This window comes from Chelon labrosus (assembly GCF_963514085.1).
Source record: "Chelon labrosus genome assembly, chromosome: 23".
Lineage (NCBI taxonomy): Eukaryota > Metazoa > Chordata > Actinopteri > Mugiliformes > Mugilidae > Chelon > Chelon labrosus.
This window is the reverse complement of record NC_140356.1, coordinates 5,007,838-5,029,410: the sequence shown is the minus strand read 5'-3', so window position 1 is coordinate 5,029,410 and position 21,573 is coordinate 5,007,838. Positions and strand designations below refer to the sequence as shown.

The 21,573-nt window shown below is 39.7% G+C and overlaps 1 protein-coding gene across 1 annotated transcript; it reads right to left on the bottom strand.

Moving 5' to 3' along the window:
• Nucleotides 1-3,796: 3,796 nt before the first annotated feature.
• On the bottom strand, nucleotides 3,797-21,372 carry LOC311508682 (protein cycle-like). The gene is made up of 17 exons (XM_084573589.1): nucleotides 21,152-21,372; nucleotides 14,058-14,169; nucleotides 13,868-13,906; nucleotides 13,740-13,781; nucleotides 13,357-13,514; nucleotides 13,202-13,284; nucleotides 13,024-13,116; nucleotides 11,044-11,161; nucleotides 10,801-10,950; nucleotides 8,874-9,108; nucleotides 8,340-8,446; nucleotides 7,993-8,143; nucleotides 7,764-7,810; nucleotides 7,569-7,680; nucleotides 6,619-6,709; nucleotides 5,926-6,028; nucleotides 3,797-5,326 (listed from the first exon to the last, which is right to left on the bottom strand). The coding sequence occupies exons 1-17, from the start codon at nucleotides 21,327-21,329 to the stop codon at nucleotides 5,169-5,171; spliced, it is 1,977 nt and encodes a 658-aa protein (XP_084429715.1). The 5' UTR covers nucleotides 21,330-21,372; the 3' UTR covers nucleotides 3,797-5,168.
• Nucleotides 21,373-21,573: the final 201 nt, after the last annotated feature.

The following is a 21,573-nucleotide window of genomic DNA, read 5'->3' as shown; positions in this document are numbered from 1 at the left end:
AGAACTCTTTTTAGTCTTTCTTATCCCTGTTTTCTCATACAGATGTTATGTTTTTAAAGCAGACACAGAAGAAGTGTAGAAACTGACCTGCAGCGAGTGTAGCACCTCCCCCCTTTTTACTGCATGCTTGATGAGCCTCTCCGGAAGCTTGGACTCGGTAGAAAGTGAACAATATCTTCCCCATTGAATGGTACTGAACTGCTGCTGCTGCACTTCCTGCAAGAGGAGGTCTTCAGTGATACTCCTGTGTACTTTAACCTCCAGAAATCGTGATGTAGCTGGTCAACAAAGGGAGATGTAAAGTTGTAATTTAGAGTGCACTAATTTAAAAAAACCTGCAGGCTTGTTTGAATGGGTTGAATTAACTTTTTAAATAGTTAATTGTTTAGAAAAGAATCCCTGTCAGCCTTCCTGGGGTCCACGTAATCTAATCTCAACCTAAATACACTAACAGATATATATTTTTTGACTTGTGAACTTGTGAATTTTCACTTGACCAGAGCCATGTGTGATGTAACGAAAGTTTTTTTTCCCACCACAGCGAGTGAGGGAAACTCTCTCACACTGTAGGGAGACACTGTGATTATAACACCACCGCCGCTGCAACCAGCGAATGGAGCCACTTTCGTGCTGTTTGTATGGATTTAACAACGCAGCGATCATTTTTTATCGACCCTTTCTCCCACCGCAGAGCGAGATCTGTCTGTTTTCTCTGTCGGAACTCTTTGCGTTATGTAATTATTTATGAGAAAAGTTTGTCTTGTGGATGGGGGGGGGGGGGGTTTGACTGTCACTCTGTTCTAGCATGTTCATTCGGGACCAGAGATGGGTTTAGGAACAGACAGACTTGTGGCACAGCATTTGCAAATGATCGCATTCAGTAAACTAAAGTCTGAGCCGTTTGGCGCCCTAAAGGTTCAGACGAAAGGAATATTAATTCTGTGAATAGCAAACGTAAGAAGGTCAGACACACTGTGAGACTGCTGCTTCATCTCTGATGCAGTGGAAACTGCACTGAACTGACATGTAAAGTTTAAGTAGTAACATGGAGTAAGTTCTTAACCTTAAACCGTTGTTGTTCCTTTAAACTATGTACATTCATTTAAATCATAATCTGTGTACAAGGCCCTTTTACTGTCAGACTTCTTATTTTCAATAGAAGAAGAACATGAGTAGGAACACTATTAATTCTGCACTTTAATTAGTATTTTTTTATAAAAATGGCTTTATGGCTTGGACTCGACGGTCTTAGGTATTTCTGTTACCATAAAGTATTTGTTGTATAACAGTAAGGCTGCCATTATAGCTGAATAAAGAGATTTTTGTTTGATTCAACCTTCCGCGGGTTTTGGCTTGTGTTTTGGGCGTGCAGAGACGAGGGAGAGAGGAGACCGGGTAAATACAGAAAAATGTGGAGCTAATTCATCACTGTTTCACGACGGTTGAAAATGAGGAGATGACCTCATTTGTCTGCAGAGTGACACTGAAACACAGGAACGACAGAGCGATTCGTCTGGCGCCTCTGGACTCCTGTGACAAAACAGAGCTATAGACTCACTTGCTAGTTCATTAGGTACGCTAGTGAAAGCAAATGCATTCCAATATAACAGTCCTAAGTCTATTTCTACTAAGTTTATGATGGAAAAACACCTGTACTTCGTATAACAAACACTAGCTTAAAACACCAGCTCATTTGTTTTGTGTCTGCCCTATACATTGCTATGGGCATGTGTGTGTGTTTGCATATCGTATGGATTGGAAGGGCCCTCAGCTGCAAGGGCTGGAAGTTGAGCTGCTTAGATGAAAGACTATGAATTGGGGAGAAAGAAGACTTGCAAAAAGGCAAAAGGGGAGTTTTGCATTTTTTCAAGTTACCGTCGCAAATAGAATTGAAAGGATTAAAGATATAAGCTGGAATAAAGGGTAATAATAGTGAGTGAACCTGAATTTAACACCTTAATTGAAAAAAAGGTGCACATGTGTGACTCAGGTGGGAGTTTGTCATTTAAAAACAAATATTCAGACTTGTTTGAAGATGTTGGAGTTCAGCCTACGCTGACTTGTTTCCACATGTAGACTACGTCATATAGGCATTTAAAAAGACAACATCTCTTTTAAGAAACGATTTAGTTTAATCACTGCACTCCTTTCACCTTTGCATTGCAAATGAGGCACTGAGACTTAAAGAGCCTCAAACATCTGGTGAAAGTCTGAAAATACCCTCAAAACTCGGCAGGGGTGCTCTGCGGGGTTGACGACTATGCTCACAGCCCCTTCTACTTCAAATAAAAATAAAAATAAATAAATGTGCTCCACAGCCTAATGGAAATCAAGAAGAAACTGAATCCGTAATCCGTGTAACGTTTAAGAACGTGCAGTTTTTTTTATATTTTTACTTTTACTGCAGTCACAGCGCTCGTGAATAATGTGCCTGTGATGAACATATCTCACACAAGATGCTGAAATTGGCAGGATTCAAATAAAAACTGCCAGCATGGCAGCGTTTCCTCGTGATATTTCCAGCATTAACATTGAGTCCCATTTACAACCACTATTAGTAGTCAGTGAGATTGTAGCATAATGTTTTGTCAGTCTGTAAGCTATAATCACATAAACAATCTGAGTGAAATAATAGAATATCATCAGCATATCGTCAAATTTTATTCTACACCAGCCACTGTCCTGCCACTTCAGAAGTGCTGTGAATGCTATTCTAATATATAGGTATATGTATATATAATTATGGTAATATGAAGTATTATTTACATTTAATGATTTCAACGTGGAGCATCTTTTATTGTCTTTATTTTCTGTATGGGTCTTAAAAATGGGACATTTTTGAAGTACTTTTTGGAAGTGATAATAATAACAGTACTTCCACCATGTTTAAATTCTGCTGCATTTTGTGAGGACAAACACCTCTCTTAAATATGTTTTTGCTCTGAATGTCAAATTTGACACCGTATCTTTTAAAATGAAAGAAGAGATTTGGACCATTTCTGGAAAAAAACAAAATTGTTTTACTGTCAAAGACTTCAGCTTCCATTCCTTGTTACAAGAACTACATCAACAACAGTTACCACATACAAACTGACATAAGATATTTTGTCTTTTGATAGCAGGGTATATTCAGTATGCTTTAGTGTCCATTTTAAATGGCAACAGCAATTTATGTCAGGTTTGCTTTTGAAGCCAAAATGAGCATTGTGAACATTATCAGAAACAGCATGTGTTCAAGGCAACAGAATCGCGTTATACTTTCAAGATTCAAGGTAACCAGTGATATAACCAGAGTTTCTGTGTGATGTTTTGAGGCCAGTCACTAGGTTAACTAAGATCCACCTTCACATATGCTTACGTAGTTAATGAAGAATTAACGCCTGCCCTTCTAAATTCAAATTTGTCACTAACAAGATCCTGAAAAGCTGCTTTTAAAACAACGTTGCCTCAAAATGGAGTTTTCATTTTGAATAGGTTGCAGTGATAAGTGGACATGACTGACCCCCAAGACATGACACAACCAGGTCAGACCTGTCCTCCTAAAGACTCTGGGAAACATTCTTCCATCTATGGCGGCCCTTCCGTATGTCTCCAGGAGTTCCTTGTACAGTAAATCAGCTTCACAGAACTGTCTGGGTTACAGTATCTAATACGTGAACACACAGTTTAAGCATACTAGGGCTCAGTCCTTGAGTGCACAATCAACATAGAAACAGACTTTACAAGCTTTATGTAAAACACTCCATGTAAAGACCCCCCCCCCCCCCCCCCCCCCATTTGTTTTGTTGTATGGCTACTTCCCTTAGATTTCTTTACTTAATAAAAGAGACTTTCACCAGCAGGCAATTATCATACTTCTCTGCAAAAGGAAAATGTTTGTGTACATTTTTTCATGTAAAACTGTCAAGGTGGCTTTGATTGGTTAAACTTTTAAAACGTTTTATTGTTAGTTTTCAGTTTCCTTCTGTCTAATCAGATCAGTCAGATAGAATTCAGCCGTCTTTGTGTAACATGCCTACTACTTATGCAGGGACCCAAACTGTAAACAAGACTCAATATTCAAGTATTTACTTTATGAAAAACTGTCTTGAAGTAGAGCTTTCTCCTTTAAACACATTCACTTGGTAGGTTTTGACAGCATCAGATCTCATTGATGGGTGAAATCGGAAACTGTGCGTGCGGTGCTGGCGGATGATAATGTAAAACGTTTTAATATGAACATTGAAGATTTTTAGTCTAACAATTTATTTATAACCAGCTCTCATTGCACATACATCCAGCACATATTTTTACTGCATACGTTGTATACGTGGTCTGATAATCAGACACGCTGGAATCATTTTTGAACACAGATGATTCAGATCAGTTAAGAAGAGAAATAAGTTCTGCCTTTCCTGTTTTATTATGTTATTACTTTATTCCACCTACCCGGACTGCTTTCTGTGGCTGCGCTTGCTGAAATGTCCAAAAATGGAATGTAACTGGACCAGTGGTGTTGGTGTGAGGCCCGAGGCACCTCCAAATGTGCATATTTATCTGCAATTCTCAATTAAGGGGTTAAAGTGTGAACGTTCTTTTTAGCCTTCTTCAATACTTACTGGACACAATATTTGACAAAACATTTCCCATTACCATAAACTTAACGTGTGTCTTTAAAAAAATCAGTACAAAACAATCAGGAACAATCAGACCATGTTATAAAAAACATGTCAGTTATCACAGAAGGTTACGCAAGTGTCAAAGGTTTAAGGAGTTTTTCTAGCAGCACTGCCCATGGCAGGAGTCTGATTCCCCTCCAGACCTCGGTCACAGATAGATAACAAATAGACTGTTCTTCTGTGGAAAGTCTCAGTCTAAGCCCCCCCTCGAGGATGCTCAAGTGTCACTGAGGAAGACACTGAATCACCGCAGGCTTCTGGGACGCTTTCCCTTCAATTTCCTTCAAGCAAAAAACAACCAGTGAACAAGGTAACCATAGTCAAAATATTTCCTATGAACTAAAACTTTCATATGCCCATCCTCAGCTATGACATGTTGCAGCCTTTGGTATTAGTCCAGTGTTGCAAGGCCAAGTCAGTCATCAGCCATATCAGAATTAAGTGGTCGGCCAAAGTTTTCGGAAGGCAGCAAGAAACGGCACAAGAGGGTGTGTGAAACCTGGGCGCCCTCTAAAAGGGCCAGTGTAAGTCCTCAAAGTCCCCCGATTGACCCATGTTTACGTCCGTCTCCAGCAAGCTCATGATGACCGCCATAGCTGCCTCGTCGCTGCTGAAGCTGCTCAGGCCTGGCACCACCATGCTGTCCAAGTCCAGCTGGGACGGCTCGCCTGGGTCAAACAAAACACAACGAGACAAGACTTCAAGACAAGAGGAATCCCCTCAGGCATCACTGTGATGTCAACAGAAACACAGCTTTCTGTTGTCTGCAGTGCTTCAGGTTGCAGAAAAGAAGTACCTTACTCACCAGTTGGTGTGTATTGGGTGGTCAGTATGGGCAAATAATTACATATCACATTCTGAATTGCTATGTTGAATAAACATATTCCCCTATATTGCCTTATATATTCTTTTCCGGCCTTATATATTCTTATATCGCCTTTTCATTTTCTCATATTGCCTTATATATTCTTATACTACCTTATATATATTTTTATACTACCTTATACGTATATTCTTATACTGCCATATATATTTATATATTCATTTATATATTTGCAAAAAATGACATAGGATTTAGATGTTATTGTTTACATCTTGTTCAAATTATGCTTAAGGGCTTGCAGTTATAAAGTCATTCATGGAATCAGCATCATTAACTACTTTAGAGGCCTTTGCGTGTGCAGTCCAACTATCTTCCCCTTCCTTGCTGAGATGCAGAGGAAAAACTGTTAATACGCTGGAGTTATGATTACCCTGCTGACATTACCTGCACTTTCAGAAGTTGCACTGCTGGCGCCCGTCGTTGTCCTTGAGTCAGACTGGGAGTGGGACTGTGATGAAGTGCCTGCTGCCTCTTCTCCGCTGGATGCCTGCAATGAGTCATTATACATTAAAAGGCTGCACATGGCCCGGTGTTTCACCTTTCCCACTGAAGTGTGTAATTAAACTCAGGAAAACAAGCTGCTGTTTTTCTCAGTCACATTATCTCACATTTGAATAAACATGTGAGCATGCTGTGGCGGAAACTGATCTCAGATATATACGGTACAAAACGTAGATAGTTCTATCTATTCTACTAGAGCTTTGTCTGGTCATGGGCAGTGTTTATATTCCTTCATCGCCAGAAATTCCTTTCTATCTCCATTAAATTGAATTAAAAATGTAGAATTGTGAAAGATTTGCTTTCATTTGCATATAAATACCGAACATGACCACAATTTGCATAAAAACTACATCTGTCACTAATAATTTGCAATAAAAATCAACCAGAATATCAAAATATCCCTCATACATGCATTAAAACTGAATCCTGCCATTCCTTCAAGAAACAAAAAATAAAAGTTCATGCCACAATCAGCAGGTCATCAAGCACACTGATTACAGCCGGCGCGTTAGTAATTGCTAATGGAAAGAGTGTCATTTTCCCTCCATTAAACGTGATTTCATTCAGGTCACTCACACTCCTGCTGGCTTGCGGGGAAACCATAGCACACTTCTCCTGGGCTGCGCCAAACGGACTGGAAGCTCCGCTCGATGGAGACGAGTTCACCCTGCAACAAAAACAGGTCAGAAAATAAAATGAATATTGAAACTTTAGTCAACCATAAATATTCATTTGGGCTCTTTATGCAGTTATATTGGGAGAGATGTTTTGTTGTAGTTTATGGTAGACTGGTTTATGATATGCCTAGCTCCTGAAGAGTATTCTTCACTAGGCTGGATGTTGTGATTCAGATTCTATTTAACTGTTGATTTGGCCACAGCCATCCCTCTCTTGTTTTGTTTTTGAAGACTAAGAATTGCCTGTTTCACTTGTGTCGTTGTAACAACAGTTTCCAAATGCAAAATGCCACACTTGAAACAACTCAACAATTTGATCTCTGTTTTGTTTTTTGTGTTTTTGTCTTGTGGATTTCGTGTGCTTTGGCCTTTTGTTCTTTTTTGGAATTGCTTCCTTTCCTGCTTCCCTATAAAGACGTGGCCTCCAAACCCTCTCCGTTCGTCTCAGTTCTCAACCCCCACCATCACTACCCTTCCTCTTCCACCTTTTATTAGGAACCAGAGGGAGGAGCCAAAGCTTCCTGAGACACGCCCCCACATTGACGTCTTCATCTCCTCGTTAGTATAGTGGACAGTATCTCCGCCTGTCACGCGGAAGACCGGGGTTCGATTCCCCGACGGGGAGAAAAAAAATCTTTTCGGGGGTGTTGTGGTTAGAGATGCAGCTTGGGACCCCCACCCCACATGTCCATGGCTGAGATGCCTTGAGCAAGCACCTAACCCCCAACTTGCTACACAAGTGTCTTCCCTCTGCACCGAGTGTACACACTACTGTGTGAACAAATGGATGGGTGAAATGCAGAAAAAGAATTTCCCCCATCAGTTGTACCATTTTTACATAGAATGTACCTGTAGGTGTCGATAAGCTCGTTTGCGATTTGCGTCCCTATGCTGCCTGCATAGATCATTGTGCCCACACCGCTGGAGAGGCCGGGAATTAAAGGTATTTGCTTCGTGTCTACTGTTGAAGAAGAAACGGCAACGGTGACACACAAGACATAAATTGTTGTTTTATGAATATGCACCACATTGCTCATGTCTTACCCTGAAGGGCTTTTGCTTCCTCTTCGTCTTTTGTGTGACCAGGCCCCCTGTTGGCGGAAAGGAGCATTTGCTCTGCTTAATGAACACTGCATTTTTAAACATGTATGAAACAAATTCAAATAGATCAATGGATGAGTTTATTTTACGTCTAATCTCCTGCTCCAAATAACATCACCGTATCTCAGGTGTTGTCAAGATAGGTAATCACAGACAAAGAATCAATACTTACGAGATAACCCTGTTTAATGACACGATAAACTCAACTTCTTTGGTCCATGGGTTTGTGAAACTAAACCACTGGCTTTGGAGCGAAACATAGGAGCCATATTTTGTTTTGAACTTGTAGCACTGCGTCTCAATCTTGTCTTTGCTTCGGAGAACTGCCAAGAGATTGGACAAGGAGTGTCATCAGAGAGCTGTGAGTAGATGTTGCTGCAAGCCCTTTGGCCAGTACAGTAAAATATGAATGGCATTAGTCTGAAGCGCCTTCAAATTAACTAAATGTTTTTTAATACATACTTCATGCATTAGTTTTAAGTTTAAATCATTTTTTCAGCCTTGTGTGTACTCCATTACCTTGCCTATGTTTCTCAGCGAGGTGCTGCAGGTTGTCCTGGTGGAAGTACTCATAACACGACGTGCCTAGAACTTCTTGAGGTAAATAACCAATGACTGTTGTCGCTCTGGAAAACAAAAATAGGATGAAGACAGAGTTTAGTTGTCCTGGTGAGAGGGCCCTCTCGCTGCCTCTCAGGATTGCGCCGATCAAAACCAGCAACAAGCGAAAATGGAGGTGAATACTGTAGGATGAGCCTCTCGTGTAACATTCATCATTTGATAAGGTGATTCACTGTACTTGTGATGTGAAATTACTTCCCAAAAAATGAGAAGAGATTTTCATGTGATGCCATCAAGATGCACAGCTCCTTCTAAGAACCAACAGCAAAAACAGAAAGGATTATCTCCACCGGCATATGAACTTCTAAACTCGTGCCGTTACGCTCAGAGGCCTCCTCACCACAGCACGCCTCTGCCATTCTCAGGCCGAACCGTGTATCCAGAGCAAAGATAAATAGTGCAGATGGACGTAGTTAGAAGCAAGAAACTCACTGTTGATCTACAAAAGTGAACTTGCCGTCGATCGCACAACGGGTGACAAACTCTGTGGGCTTGGTGTTGATCTCTTTGGAAGGATGGTGGGACGCGTGAGGGTGGAGGCGACACACCGTCACCAGGCAGGTCAGGTTCGCGGTTTCCTTATCGCCATCGCCGTCTGTCTCCAGCTGACTGCTCGGCCAGCTGCGCATGTATCCAGTGCAGTGGAGTGTACAGTACCTGTAAGTGTCTGTAGGCAAAAAAAGAAGCGGTCTAAATAAAATGTTATTTAAGGAGTTGCAATTCAGAAATAATAAACCACCTTACAATTCAAAGTAAAGGCTTCACAGAATTTAAATTTATGTATTGACTATATTTGGACAATGTATTATGTATATTTTACAGCAGAACGTAACCAATTCCAGTGCTATTGATGGAATTGTTGTGTTGAATAATAAAATATATCAGGTCTAGAATATATTTTAGATTTAAGTTGACTATAAAGGATACAATGGGGTGGGGGGACTGACTTCATTTCAACTGATTAGAATCATATATGCTTTCAATAAAATAAATTGGTTCCCAAAACTGGTTCCCTTTGTAAGTTATTGCAGTTGCAGAGATTTGACACTGAGTGGCGCCAAACGCCCGGTTTCCGCAGCTCCAATTAGTTTACTGTAACTGGAGTTTGGACCACCATCTGACTTTACAGTTATACAATGCCATAACACTGACCTACTTCCTGTGGAGGAGGACAAGGTATTTTGATTTTGTGGCATCTGTTTGGGAGAAAAAAGGTCAAATTCTGACTCACTCACTAAAACTGAGCCATATTGTTAAAAGTCGTATGATTTAATCATCATATATTTATTTCCTCACAATGTTTAAGAATGTATCCAAGCAACATTTGATCTATTTGGTTTGAGGACACTTCCTGTATTTATAAGAAGTACTCACTGTAATTGATATCTTTCAAAAGCAGCTCAGCTGAAGAAATTAAGATTTTGACTCACTTACTTACATTCAGCCACAGCAAACTTTCATCAGCAGGTAGCGAGAGGATGAGGGGACCCTCATCTATCTGCACCAGATCCTAATTAGATAATTCCTTTACTTTCCTCCTATGTAAGCAAGGAAGGCATTACGTTTCCACTTTCACTCACTGGTTGCCTGAAAACTGACCTCATTGCCTAGGAACACATTTAAATGTCCTATTAATTTCTTAGCACACATCCTCTGTCCTCCTCATCATCTGCTCGGGCCAGAGTGCCCTGCAGGCACTGGAGTGAACATGACTGTGTACACAAAGCTGAGTGCTTCCAATCTTGGGATGAATAACAGACTGCTCCTCTCAGCTATCTCACTTGAAGGTAAAGGAAACAAAATGATCCAAAATAATAAAGCTGAGGGCTGTTGATTTTAGAGGGTCAGTTCATGTGCTTTCTGTGTTTCTAGATTCATTTGTATCCTGTTGCAGGTGAAATCTTTAATCTCTGAGATCATTTTAGGTCCCAGTCAAAAAGGTGTTGGAAATAACAAAGCAGGATTAACTAGAGTTTAGATGTGTTTTACTAATTAGTGTGCATTCAGTAATATCAGTTAATAGATAAAATGATGTGTTGATATTTCGCTATTTTAATACAACACAGACAGTTACAGAAAGGAATCATATACACAAATGTTGTGACAGTTTTGCATATACTGTATGTTCCATTGTATTGTAAACATAACACTGCACAGATCAGTGCAACTTGCAGTCATGTGAACCTATCTCTAGACAAACAAAACACACGAGTTATGCTTGTATCAGCAGATTACCAGATTGGCTGTTTTATTCATGCTGGCTCCCTCACTAGCAGTGTGGCAATCAGCTAGTCACATGTACAGCACAGCCAGTATAACCTGATACCTAGATGACGAGGAAGGACTAGCCTGGACGCACCTTTCTTTTTGGAAGTACCGGGCAGCGAGTGTTTGTCTTCGTGCTTCCCTGCCACTCGACTGTGCTTCATGCGACAGAAGAAGGACCGCCGAGCTCCCGTGGACAAGTGGGACGCCCTGACGGGTGTGTCCACCTGGACCTGAACCCCAGCTGAACACAGAAAAACGGCATTTTTGACCAATGACATACAGCGTTCACGAGCATTAACTGGATGTCTTCTAGATTGTTTGCAGACAGATTTACTTGCTGCATCGATGAGGCGCTGACGTGGGTACATCTCCGAAGACGACAGCTGTTCCTTCACCTTGTTGATGTCTTTGGGGTGGATGAAATCAAACAAGCTCTGCGAAGTCAGCTCCATCTATAAATACAAACGACATACATCAAACGACATCTATTTCGTCACATTTTAATATCTCTGCATTTCGCTTCATTGGTAGATGTTAAATATACGTTTAAAACAACTTAATATGTTAAAGTAGTGTAAAATAGTCTATATATTTTCAATTTAAGCAAGAGTTTTGAACCATATCTGTAGCATATTGAGTAAGGATGAGGATATATATATAAATATACTCAATAAATTCCCTGCCATTATTGTGCATTAAACACCACATACTTATTGTTGTTGATTAACTGGGGGGGTTTGAATGCAACCAATTTCAGCTGTATCCAGTCCATGGTTTAGTGGTAAGCCCCCATATAACACATGCTGTCCTGCAGACATGGAATCAGGTTTCTTTAGAAGTGTTTCTCTTCTATCCCTCCTAATCCACATTCCTCACTTGCTAGCCCACGATCGTATGTAAAAGTTGGAACATCAAGCACTTTAAACTCACTTTCAAAAAATAAATGCAAGCTTAGAGACTGCTATCTGTGTCAAATTAAATAAATAAATAAATAAAACGCCTTGTTTAGTAGCCTTTAATTGCTATATGGTCAGACCTTTATCAGAGTTGGAATAAAAGGTTTCATCTGCTGTTGTTTTCTCATAAAATCTGCATGTTCCACAGCAACAGTTTATGTGAAGACTGAGTCAGAGAGATTTATTATGTCGGCACAATCATAAAATGTGCCAGAAGCACAAGTTGAAAAACATGCGGAGAGCAGATGAAGTGGACACTTTAATAAGGAGCTCTGAAACTCAAAAAAATATATATAAAATAAAAATTAATAATGTAAAAATTCAGGATATTGTGTAGAAAATAAATATGCAGTAAAGCTTTATGCTCCTCATCTGATTATTTTTTTCTTTACCCCCGGTCAGTTCATAAAAGCCAACAGCTGATCATACACACCAAGCAAATATGAAGCATTATTAGTGTTATTGTTAAGTAGGAGTCGTGTGTCTGTCCACTTTAATTGTCACTTTGCTCTGTTTTGGTCTCCACCAAAGGGAGAGCGGACTGCTAAATGTTCCGCTTCACCAGATAACGTTTACTTTGTTTGTCATTTCATGCTGGGAACGTGTGCTGCTAGCTCAATGGAAAGCAGCTAAACACACACAGAACCAGTTGTCCCGCTTGTTAGCATTTTACTGTACCTGAAGCTAATAGCTTTCTTTAACAAACAAAACCAACAACTGCAGGTATTATTATGGAGCTAGCAAAGTGGCTAGGTAATGCTAAGAGAATTTCGTATGGTTGACATAACAGGGAAATACTTTATACTGGTCCATTAGATTACACACATCTACAAACCCTGCTAGCAAACACATTTTGTTACTATTAGCTTAACAGCTATAGTTATTCTTGTAGCTGATGATACACGACCTTAGTGCTACAATTGTACACAGTATGGATGTTTAACATCACACAGCTAGACTACATTTAAAAGAAAAGTTAGCTTTAGCTAGGTGACTAGCTGTAGGCTATATGCTATTTAAATCTTCTTTTATGCTAACTATAAAGTAAAAAAAGAATACAATGATTTTGCTTTGTTAAACTGACCTGCAGAAGTTTAAACAAAAAAAGTGGGACTTCTTTAAAAATTATATTATTAAATTAACCTGTTAACTATTTTTTATCTGACAAACTTTTATTAAATGTCATTTTATTTTGTGTTACATTCTAACTTGCTAACATTCCAAAGAAAGAAAATCCAACCACGTTGTTAACTATGTTACACAATGTTGCGTAGCTTGGTCAGCTCACACGGCAGGATACACTGTTTTCTCGTTTTTTTTAATATAAAACTGATGTGTGATGTAGCAGTGCAACACACCCGGCTAAAATTGAGGATCTTGGAGACCGACTCTGAGATGAACAGGATTTTCGCCCGGTCACAACTAACTACCAACAGGAAACCTTCTGCAGCCTGATGGATGGATAAACAGAAATATTAATAGACATGCAGAGTAACTCAAACGAGACTAGTCAAAGTCGTACATGTGCAAGTATACCCGGAGGAGAAGGTGCCTGAGGTCATCTTGAGGCAGGATGGAAGGCTTGCAGTCGGTGTCTGTAAAGGCGCTGCCCGTCCCAGCTGAAAACACAGCTTTTAGCAACAGAATTGATGCTAGTGACATTTTGAATTACAGAGTGGGCTAAAAGTTACCTTTGAGGGTTTTCAGGTGTTGAACTGCCTTTCGCAGCACAGTGAGTTTGTCAAGTTTTCGAGCCATCGGCTGGCAGGCAGGGATCATGGCCGACAACTCATCAATGAGGGTGTTCATTTTGTCCCTGCGCCGCTTTTCAATCTGCCGGTGAGGCTCCCTGCAGTTACATTCATCTGTCAGACAGGCTGTACCACATTCATTTTCAAATTTCTACCTGCTGTCATCTGTTTTAGAGACAAACAATTACCTGACATTCATAATGTAGCTATTTTAAGTTGTTTTGCTTTAAAATAGATGTTGACATCACAAACTAAATCAGACTAATCAAAACCACAAAGGTTTTTTCAGGCCCAAATGACACAGTAATTTGATTTAAGAATACCTGAAGCATTTCATTTTGACTTGTTGATCCTCTCCTTCAGATCTGCAAATAAAAGGATTCAAATTAGGATTCATTGTCTGTATTCTCTCATGAGACAATACATAAAAAGAGCCAAGAGGACGATGTACCTGCTGAGGTCATCCTCCATTTGGAAGTTGGGGCTTTGCCTGCAAGATTGAAAGGACAGATTTATGTGTCATTTAATATTCCACAGAGAGACCGCGTGCATTGTACAGTATCATATTTGTTTCGGAGAAAAACATATGAGTAAAACGCCGCGTTTGTTTTTCTCCGCAAACAACGTGACGCTCCTCTTACCGTACAAGGGCGTCTGACCTCTCCTCCACGTCTCCCTTTCGTTTCCTTGGCAGCTCGACAGCTGGCAACAAGGAGACTGTTTGGCTTGGCCTGTCTTCCTCTGCAGCAGCATCTGATACATGAAAACAACCATCAGAGAGATGTGAGACACTTCACGAGAATTCATCAGCCTGATGCTGCTGTAATACTGTCAGTGAATTAATGAATTATTGCTCTGCCAGTGGGGTTGTAGAGGAATTGAGTGAAGATGATTATTTATTATTTAGTGTACTGTGGAAATATCTGGTGGGTTTTAGTTTAATCTGTATAGGATGGATTTAAAAATATATATATTTAACACAATCTGTTAAAATATTGCATACAAATCTTAATTCTTAATTCTTAATTCTTTTTAAATTCATTATATAATTTTTAATTATGAAAGGCCTAATTTGCAGCACCTTGAGTAACAAGGACTGGTCATGATTTCAGTGGAATGTACACCTAGTTTCATGAATTGATAGAATGGATGAATGGTTAATGCTAATATGGCTAAAATAGCCAAAGTTACATTTTTTTATACAGGTTTAGAATTTTCTACAATTTTGTAAGTATAAATAAATACATACAAAATTAAAATTGGATTTGCATATCTTAAGAAGACCAGCATTATACTGAAAAACCCAAGTATTTCAACTCTGTAAGTGGAAATATTAGTCATGATTGAATTTCACAATTTGTTCAGTTTCTTTGCTTCCAGGCTGTTTTTCGGCTCCCCATAACCATCCAAGATGTTCCATTGTCTGTTGGTTCATTATTTGTCCTCAGAGGATCTTATCTTTGTCTTATTTTTTTGTTCAAACAATTGTGATGACTGATGAACAGCTGTGCCTGGTGCCATATCTCAGCCAGGAATGTCGGCCTCTGCCACTTTAAAAGCTGACCCAGAAACATTTGCTGCCAAAATGTTTTTTCCATTCTGTCTTCTTATTTCTGTCTAGGGGCTCCCCCGTATACACGCAGACTTAAAATACCTCGGCTCAGCCCTGCTCTGTAGTCATCTGTTTCCAGGCAAACTCTCAGTGCACTGGCTCAAAGTTGCCATTAAATGGCGCCAAACGCTCACAGTTCGCGTGTTTATGAGGCACGTGAGAGTAAATGGGGTTTGGGTTATCTTCTTACCTAACCTTTATATAATGCTGTAACAATGACCTACTTCTTTCTCAGGACCCCCATACTTTCAGCTGTGACATTTACCGGTGAGAAATGTGTTGATAAAAGGGAAGAAAGCTTTTCAACGTGGCTATTGAGTGAGACTGACCCACATCCCCTGTTTTTCTCACTTTAAGCAAGGAAAGTTACTTCTATAATTAACCCTGTTTTTCACGTTGTATATTATAGGCAGGGTTACAAGTCATTTTCTGTTTCATATAATAGGACCTAGAAATATGTCAGTGAATCTTTAAGAAGTAAAGTGGTTACCCTTTTCTCAAGTACAAAAGCCCAACTTCCAAACATTTCCATATCAAGAAGAGGGGCAGTGGAGAGAACTTTTAACAATATTGACATCATTTTCTTTAATCCCTCCAGAGGAGTTTAGTGGGTCATCAGTGACGCGGATGTGGAATGTGGGAGTGAGCGCTTGCCGGCTCTCCATTCCGCCCACGGCAGCTCCCCGCCGCTGATGGCGGTATCACACCGTTTCCTTGCTTTTTAGGAAATTCTCCCTCAGCACCTTACTGATTGAAAATATGACATCTAGCAAGCGACGATCCTTGCCCCGAGCCAGCCGAGCCAAAAGCAACTGTCGTGACAAGAGTACTGACGAGAGGCCAAGCCTGCAGGGCAGCAGATGACATACTGTATTCCTGAAACGCAGGAACACAGACCACCACCTGTAGTGGAGATGCAACAGCCTCTGCGTGACAAAGAGTATGCACGATCTACAATTAGTCCCACTTGAATACATTCAAGGTATTGATCATCCTGAATTTGATACAACAAAGGGGAGTACACATGACCTGATTTAAATTATATATAGATATAAATCACAATGGAAGCACCCAGTTTAGAACAGTAAAAAACAATGCGTCAGAGATAAGAAAAATACAAGACCAATAAAATAAAAGTGTCCATTTCTAACTACCTGCGGAACATATTTATTGTATAAACCGCAATTCTGCACCTGAGCTTCAAATATCTCGCTGTAAAACTACACTAAAGCAGAGAAAGCACAGACTGTCAGAACATCTCCAACTCCAGCACAGCTCTGACAGCAACAGGCCAAGAAAGTTAACGAGAGAGCCTAAGCAGAGCATAGGTTATAAACTGATGTGACAGACTCAACACCCAGAGCAAAGGTCTGGATACAGTCTGGGTTTAAAACCTGACATCTTGTGTGTGACTAACAGTACATTGTAGGAAACTTTATTTACTTTCTGTGCATTACAAGACTTAATACTATTTAAATTGTCCAATTTTTTTTCAGGGGGGAGGTAAGTATAACACGTTAATGAACTGATAATAAGTCATATTTCAAATGCTATCAGGGTATCAAATACGTCCAACGTGACATTACAGTTTGAGCACTTTTCAGATTATTTGGTAAAGATTATATCAGCAAGTTTGTAAAATGTACTTTCAGAACAAGCTAGTTCCACAAGCGAAGCCGAATTTTTAACAGTTACATATTTCCACACACTGCAGCTCATAAATGTGATGGCAGATGCAAAAAAATCCCTTCTCAGCTTCTCAGATGTAGAGATTGGTATTTACAGTTCTTAACATCCTCTTTCCGAAAATACCTTCCTATCCTTTCAAACAAGAAAACATTTATCACTTCTTGCTCAAAGAGCCGGTCTGTGAAGTGTGTGTTTCAATGCTGGGAAGGTCTGTATTTACGTATCCCTTTTGCAAAGCGCTCAGACTCAGGCATAAAGGATCGCTTCCTTTTGTTGATACTCAACACAGATGGCTGTTTCAAGGCTACTGTTAAAATCCATCAACGTCGCCCGGGATCACCACCGTTTGCCGTTTTATTATTCCATTAGTGCTCCGGTTTCCGCCCACTAATGTTTACCTATGGGCGTGAAAAGCAACTTGCTTGCTCTGCAGTCACGTGCAGCATGTTTCGTCACCCTAAAGCAGTCATCGTGTAATCTGTCAAGCCTTTTTTTTCTCTCTCATACGTTGGACTCTTTTTGTCCAATGACGTCTGTGTTACTATGGTACACTCCTTTTTCCTGTTTTTGTTGCAGATTTCTGGACTTGCTTGTTATAAATATTGTAATTAAGTTAATAACCAGTTTACCATCCAGTTATTTTATTTGGACGCCTTTTACAACTTCTCTGCACCCAAGGGCTTGTGTCCAACCAAACATCCATTCACCATTCACAAGCTTGGAATCATTTTGTTTATTGGACTCTTATTGTGGAAACAGTGAACTACATAAGGATTTGGCAGCGTAGATAGAAAACCATTTGGGCTGCGAAGCTTTGTGCTTGAAAATGATGTATAGTTCGTCAGATTTGAGTCGAAACTGCCCGACGCCATTTAAATACAGCAGCAGGATTGTGTGTTTAGTGCTGAGGGTAAAGCTGAACACAGGAGTTCCCAAATAGTTTAATCGAATGAATACAAACTACAAAACAATTACAACCACTGCTGTAAGAAGACTACCGCAAGACATGACCGTGCGATAAAGAGTGGTTGAGTGTTGTGTCTTGTGAGATTGTGTCAACTACAAAGAGACTAAAACAACTACGAAACGATGCTTAGTAAATACATAAAGACACAAAACAACCACAAAGAGAGAAAACAACTAGAGAAAAACACAAAAAAAATTGAAATACAAGTACAAAGTACATATAAAAAAAAGATTCTAAAGGAACACAGACCCAAGATGACTAAGAATAGACATAAACTATAAGAAAGAAGAGTAAAATGAGAACAGGAAAACTTGCAGGAACAAAAAGATAAACAAAAAAGACACAGAGTAACTACAACCAGACACAAAACAAGCTACTGAATGCAGAGAAAATTCAATAATGCTAATAAAATAGAACGAAGAAAAAAGCACTGCGTTGTCAGCGTCACCTAAATACTGTTGTAGCTCAACAGCATTTGCAGTCACGAGATGTTGGTTTGTCAGTGCTGGTGTCTGTTGTCACATAATCTTTCCATGGCTGTAAGCTTTTTTTGGCCATTCATTTATTGCACTGAATGGGTGAATAGGTTCCTTATGTTAAAAATGTGATCCCTCAGAATCGCGCTTTAGGCTTGTAGTAGCAAAGGATTACAGGATTTTAAAAGTGTGGGTATTAGAAGTAGAGTTAGCAGTGTTGTGCAGAAGGTGTCATTGTTTTGGCTGCTGGTTAGAAAAGATCCGTAACAGACTGTGCTATTTTATGACATGTGTGCAAACACGAACAGAGAGGGAAAATTCCAGAGGTAACACTCCTTTGAGGACACTGTATGGGCCACATATGTAACTGGGCCACATATAGAACAAGAGTTAAATATAACATTTCTTGTATTAACTGCCCTTTCATTTCAGAGTTATATTAGTAGGCTGTGTTCTGTTCTGAAACCTTTTATAGTCACATTATTCCACAGCTCAGAGTCTCTCCTTGCTTGACACGCAGTAAACGCTACTTCTGTAGCCGTGGATAGATGCAGAGAAGTCAACGGTTACAGTACAGCGTGTTCTTAGGTTATTTCTGGTTGACTGACCTACAATTGCTGCAAGTCTCCAAACCAGCATGTGCAAGCATTGTGGATGTTTGGCAATAGGAGGCTATTAGATAGATAGATAGATAGATAGATAGATAGATAGATACTTTATTAATCCCGAGGGAAATTCAAGCATCCAGTAGCAGTAACATACATTGAACATAAAATACAAAAGCTATATAAAAAATAGAAAGTGACTAGAAATAAAATGTTTATACAACTATAAACTATGTTAAAATATAAAGTGACCTGTTAGAAATATAAATATAAAGTGACCAGTAGAAGTAGAAGGTTTTTTTTTTGTTTTTTTATATATAATACATAATACATATTCTACAAAGCTCATGTGTTTTTGAATAGCTAAAAAAACAGACACTAATAGGCAAATACTGTGAACCAAAGAATACAGCGACATGGAATTTGAAAGTTGCTGGCAATAATAGAAATAATAATAAGCTTCTTTTTGGATCACATAATTATATACTCCATGGATATATATTTCTTAAAAATCGACATAGTCTTTGGCATTTCAATATTTCATTCACTCCAAATACAGAAACAGAAAGCACCACTTTGGGAACAAAGTGTTGCATTTAAAAGTTTGCTGATCCGTGCAGATGTATATTATATAGCACTGAAAAAAAATTTATATATATATATATATACACACACACACATTCACTAAGTCATTTGCTGGCCTTTTTTTTTTCTCTGAGGTATGAAGAGAAAACATGAATTTATTTATGTTTTTATCATTTAAACATATGGAAATACAGTGTGGAAGCAGTTTATATTGCAGGTACGGTTTTAAAAGGGTTTACTGACATTTTTATGCGTTTTTAAACAATAAAGCTAGCTTGTTAGCTAACAACTTTACTAGCATTTAATCATTTAGCCCACACTTTTTACTTTTATCTATTTATTTCATGTATTAATTATCTATACTGGCATGAGCGTAAAATAACTAGGGAGAGAAAGTTTTATAAGGACCATGCTTTAGAATTAATATATGTCGTTAGTTATTGTTGTAATTTTACAGGCAAAACACGCAAATGCATAGCATAACATTGTTATAAATGTAACTGGCTACATATTTTTGCATATTAGTAATTTAATTTAATAAATGCTTTTAGAACTTTTAGTTTTAAAATAATAATATTAATACTACTAATAATAATAATGTATTTTACCAGATTTTAAGTAAGTTAAGAGATTTTCCATACTTATTGTTTTCTGTAAGGTAATGCACAACTGACATTGTATTATTTGTAACTTTCTATTTGTATTGAGTGCGAATTATTAAAACAGTTAAAAAAGTGAATTCCTGTTGTCTGTATGCTTTTTTATTGATTTATTATTTTTTTTCTGTGTGATTTTCGTGGTATTTAATAGTCGGAACAGAACTTCATGATGCGGGACTGGCGTGAAAGGCTTTCATACTTGACATTCCTGCGTGTGTGCTGTTGAGAGCCGGCAGGGAGCGACTAACTCCCCCTGCTGCTCGGTGGAGGCAACGCTGCTCTACTGATCTACTGACCCAGTTTTGAAGGAAGCCCAACGAGCGAAGTCCATGCCCAACAGAAAGGATGCAGGTGAACTCATCGTGGAAACACGTGACGAACTAAGCTCCTTGAGGGTTAGTTTGGTGAAGGTTAGGCAAATATAAACCTACTCAAGCAGCCGGCGTAAAGATGGTGGCCGCGGTGCACGGGCAACGTGTGGGTAGCCTACAGTTTGGCAAAATCAGAACTATAATAAAAACTTTGGGAGAAAGTCGTTGCCATGGTTACAGTGACGTGTTTCCATAACGTTTGCGTGAGAGCGAGGGATCTCGAGAAGGAACAAAGCTTTCTCTTCGGCGCGCGCCCCGACGTACGTACATGAGCGCGTAGTGTAGAATAATGAATGGACGGACCCCTCGGGGATGCGGCGACGCGCGCGACACGACCGTTGGCTTCTTTTATTAGGTACAGTGGGCAGGTGTCCGGCGGCTGCAACTGCTGCTTAAAGTAACGTAGCTATTAGCCCATTGCTTCCGTCCAGTTAGTTAGTGTCGTTACGGTTGCCACTGACGGCAGTCGCTGTGTAGTCGTCTTAATGTAACCATAAAGTTGAATTTAAACAACAAAACAAGGCAAATAGTAGCCTGAAAATCACTCAGTATAATGTCAGTAAAACTAAACTCGCATTTAGAGACTAAACAAGTTTAGAAGAACTAATTTGTGGAAGCAGAAATGCTACCTTTTCTCCAGCCGAGGAAAGTAAGTAGGCTTTTAACCAATATTCCGGGGCTCTAAATAAATTTGGCAAGCTGAGTTACACACATGATTACCACAGTAGTAGTGCCGTAGCCATGAGACCCGTACCCGTACATAGCACCTACCTGCTGGCCTGTCCGCCGTCCCGTCAGAGCCAACTGCCGACATGCCTATAGACTGGAGCCGGAGTGCCGGGAGAAGGCTACGGAGCGCCGCGGCGCATGTGGAGCCACCAGCTGTAGTAGTATTATAGGGGAGAGGAGGGAGCTTCGGAGAGCCTGGCTGTCGTATAATTGACTTCATTTTTTTTCTTTCACCCTCCTCCTCCCGTATTTTTTTTTTTTTTTTCAAAGGAGGCGGAGAGGGTTGGAGGGGGTGGAAATGTGAGAGATGGGTGAGAATGGAACACCCCATGTCCTCTAGAAAATAAAGGAAAGAGGGAAGCGTTCACACACGTCTCCTCCTTTATCGCCTTTTGGATTCATTCATGCCCGTGCACAACTGACAACGCAGAACAGTTACTATACATTCATTTCAGTTGGCCTCA

Coding starts and splice junctions, on each gene's coding strand:
- LOC311508682 (XM_084573589.1), bottom strand. CDS start 21,329: ATGAAGTCAATTATACGACAGCCAGGCTCTCCGAAGCTCCCTCCTCTC. Junction 11,162..13,023: donor AGATCCTCAATTTTAGCCGG/GTGTGTTGCACT, acceptor TTGTATTTATAG/ATGGAGCTGACTTCGCAGAG. Junction 6,710..7,568: donor GAGCTTATCGACACCTACAG/GTACATTCTATG, acceptor TTTTTGTTGCAG/GGTGAACTCGTCTCCATCGA.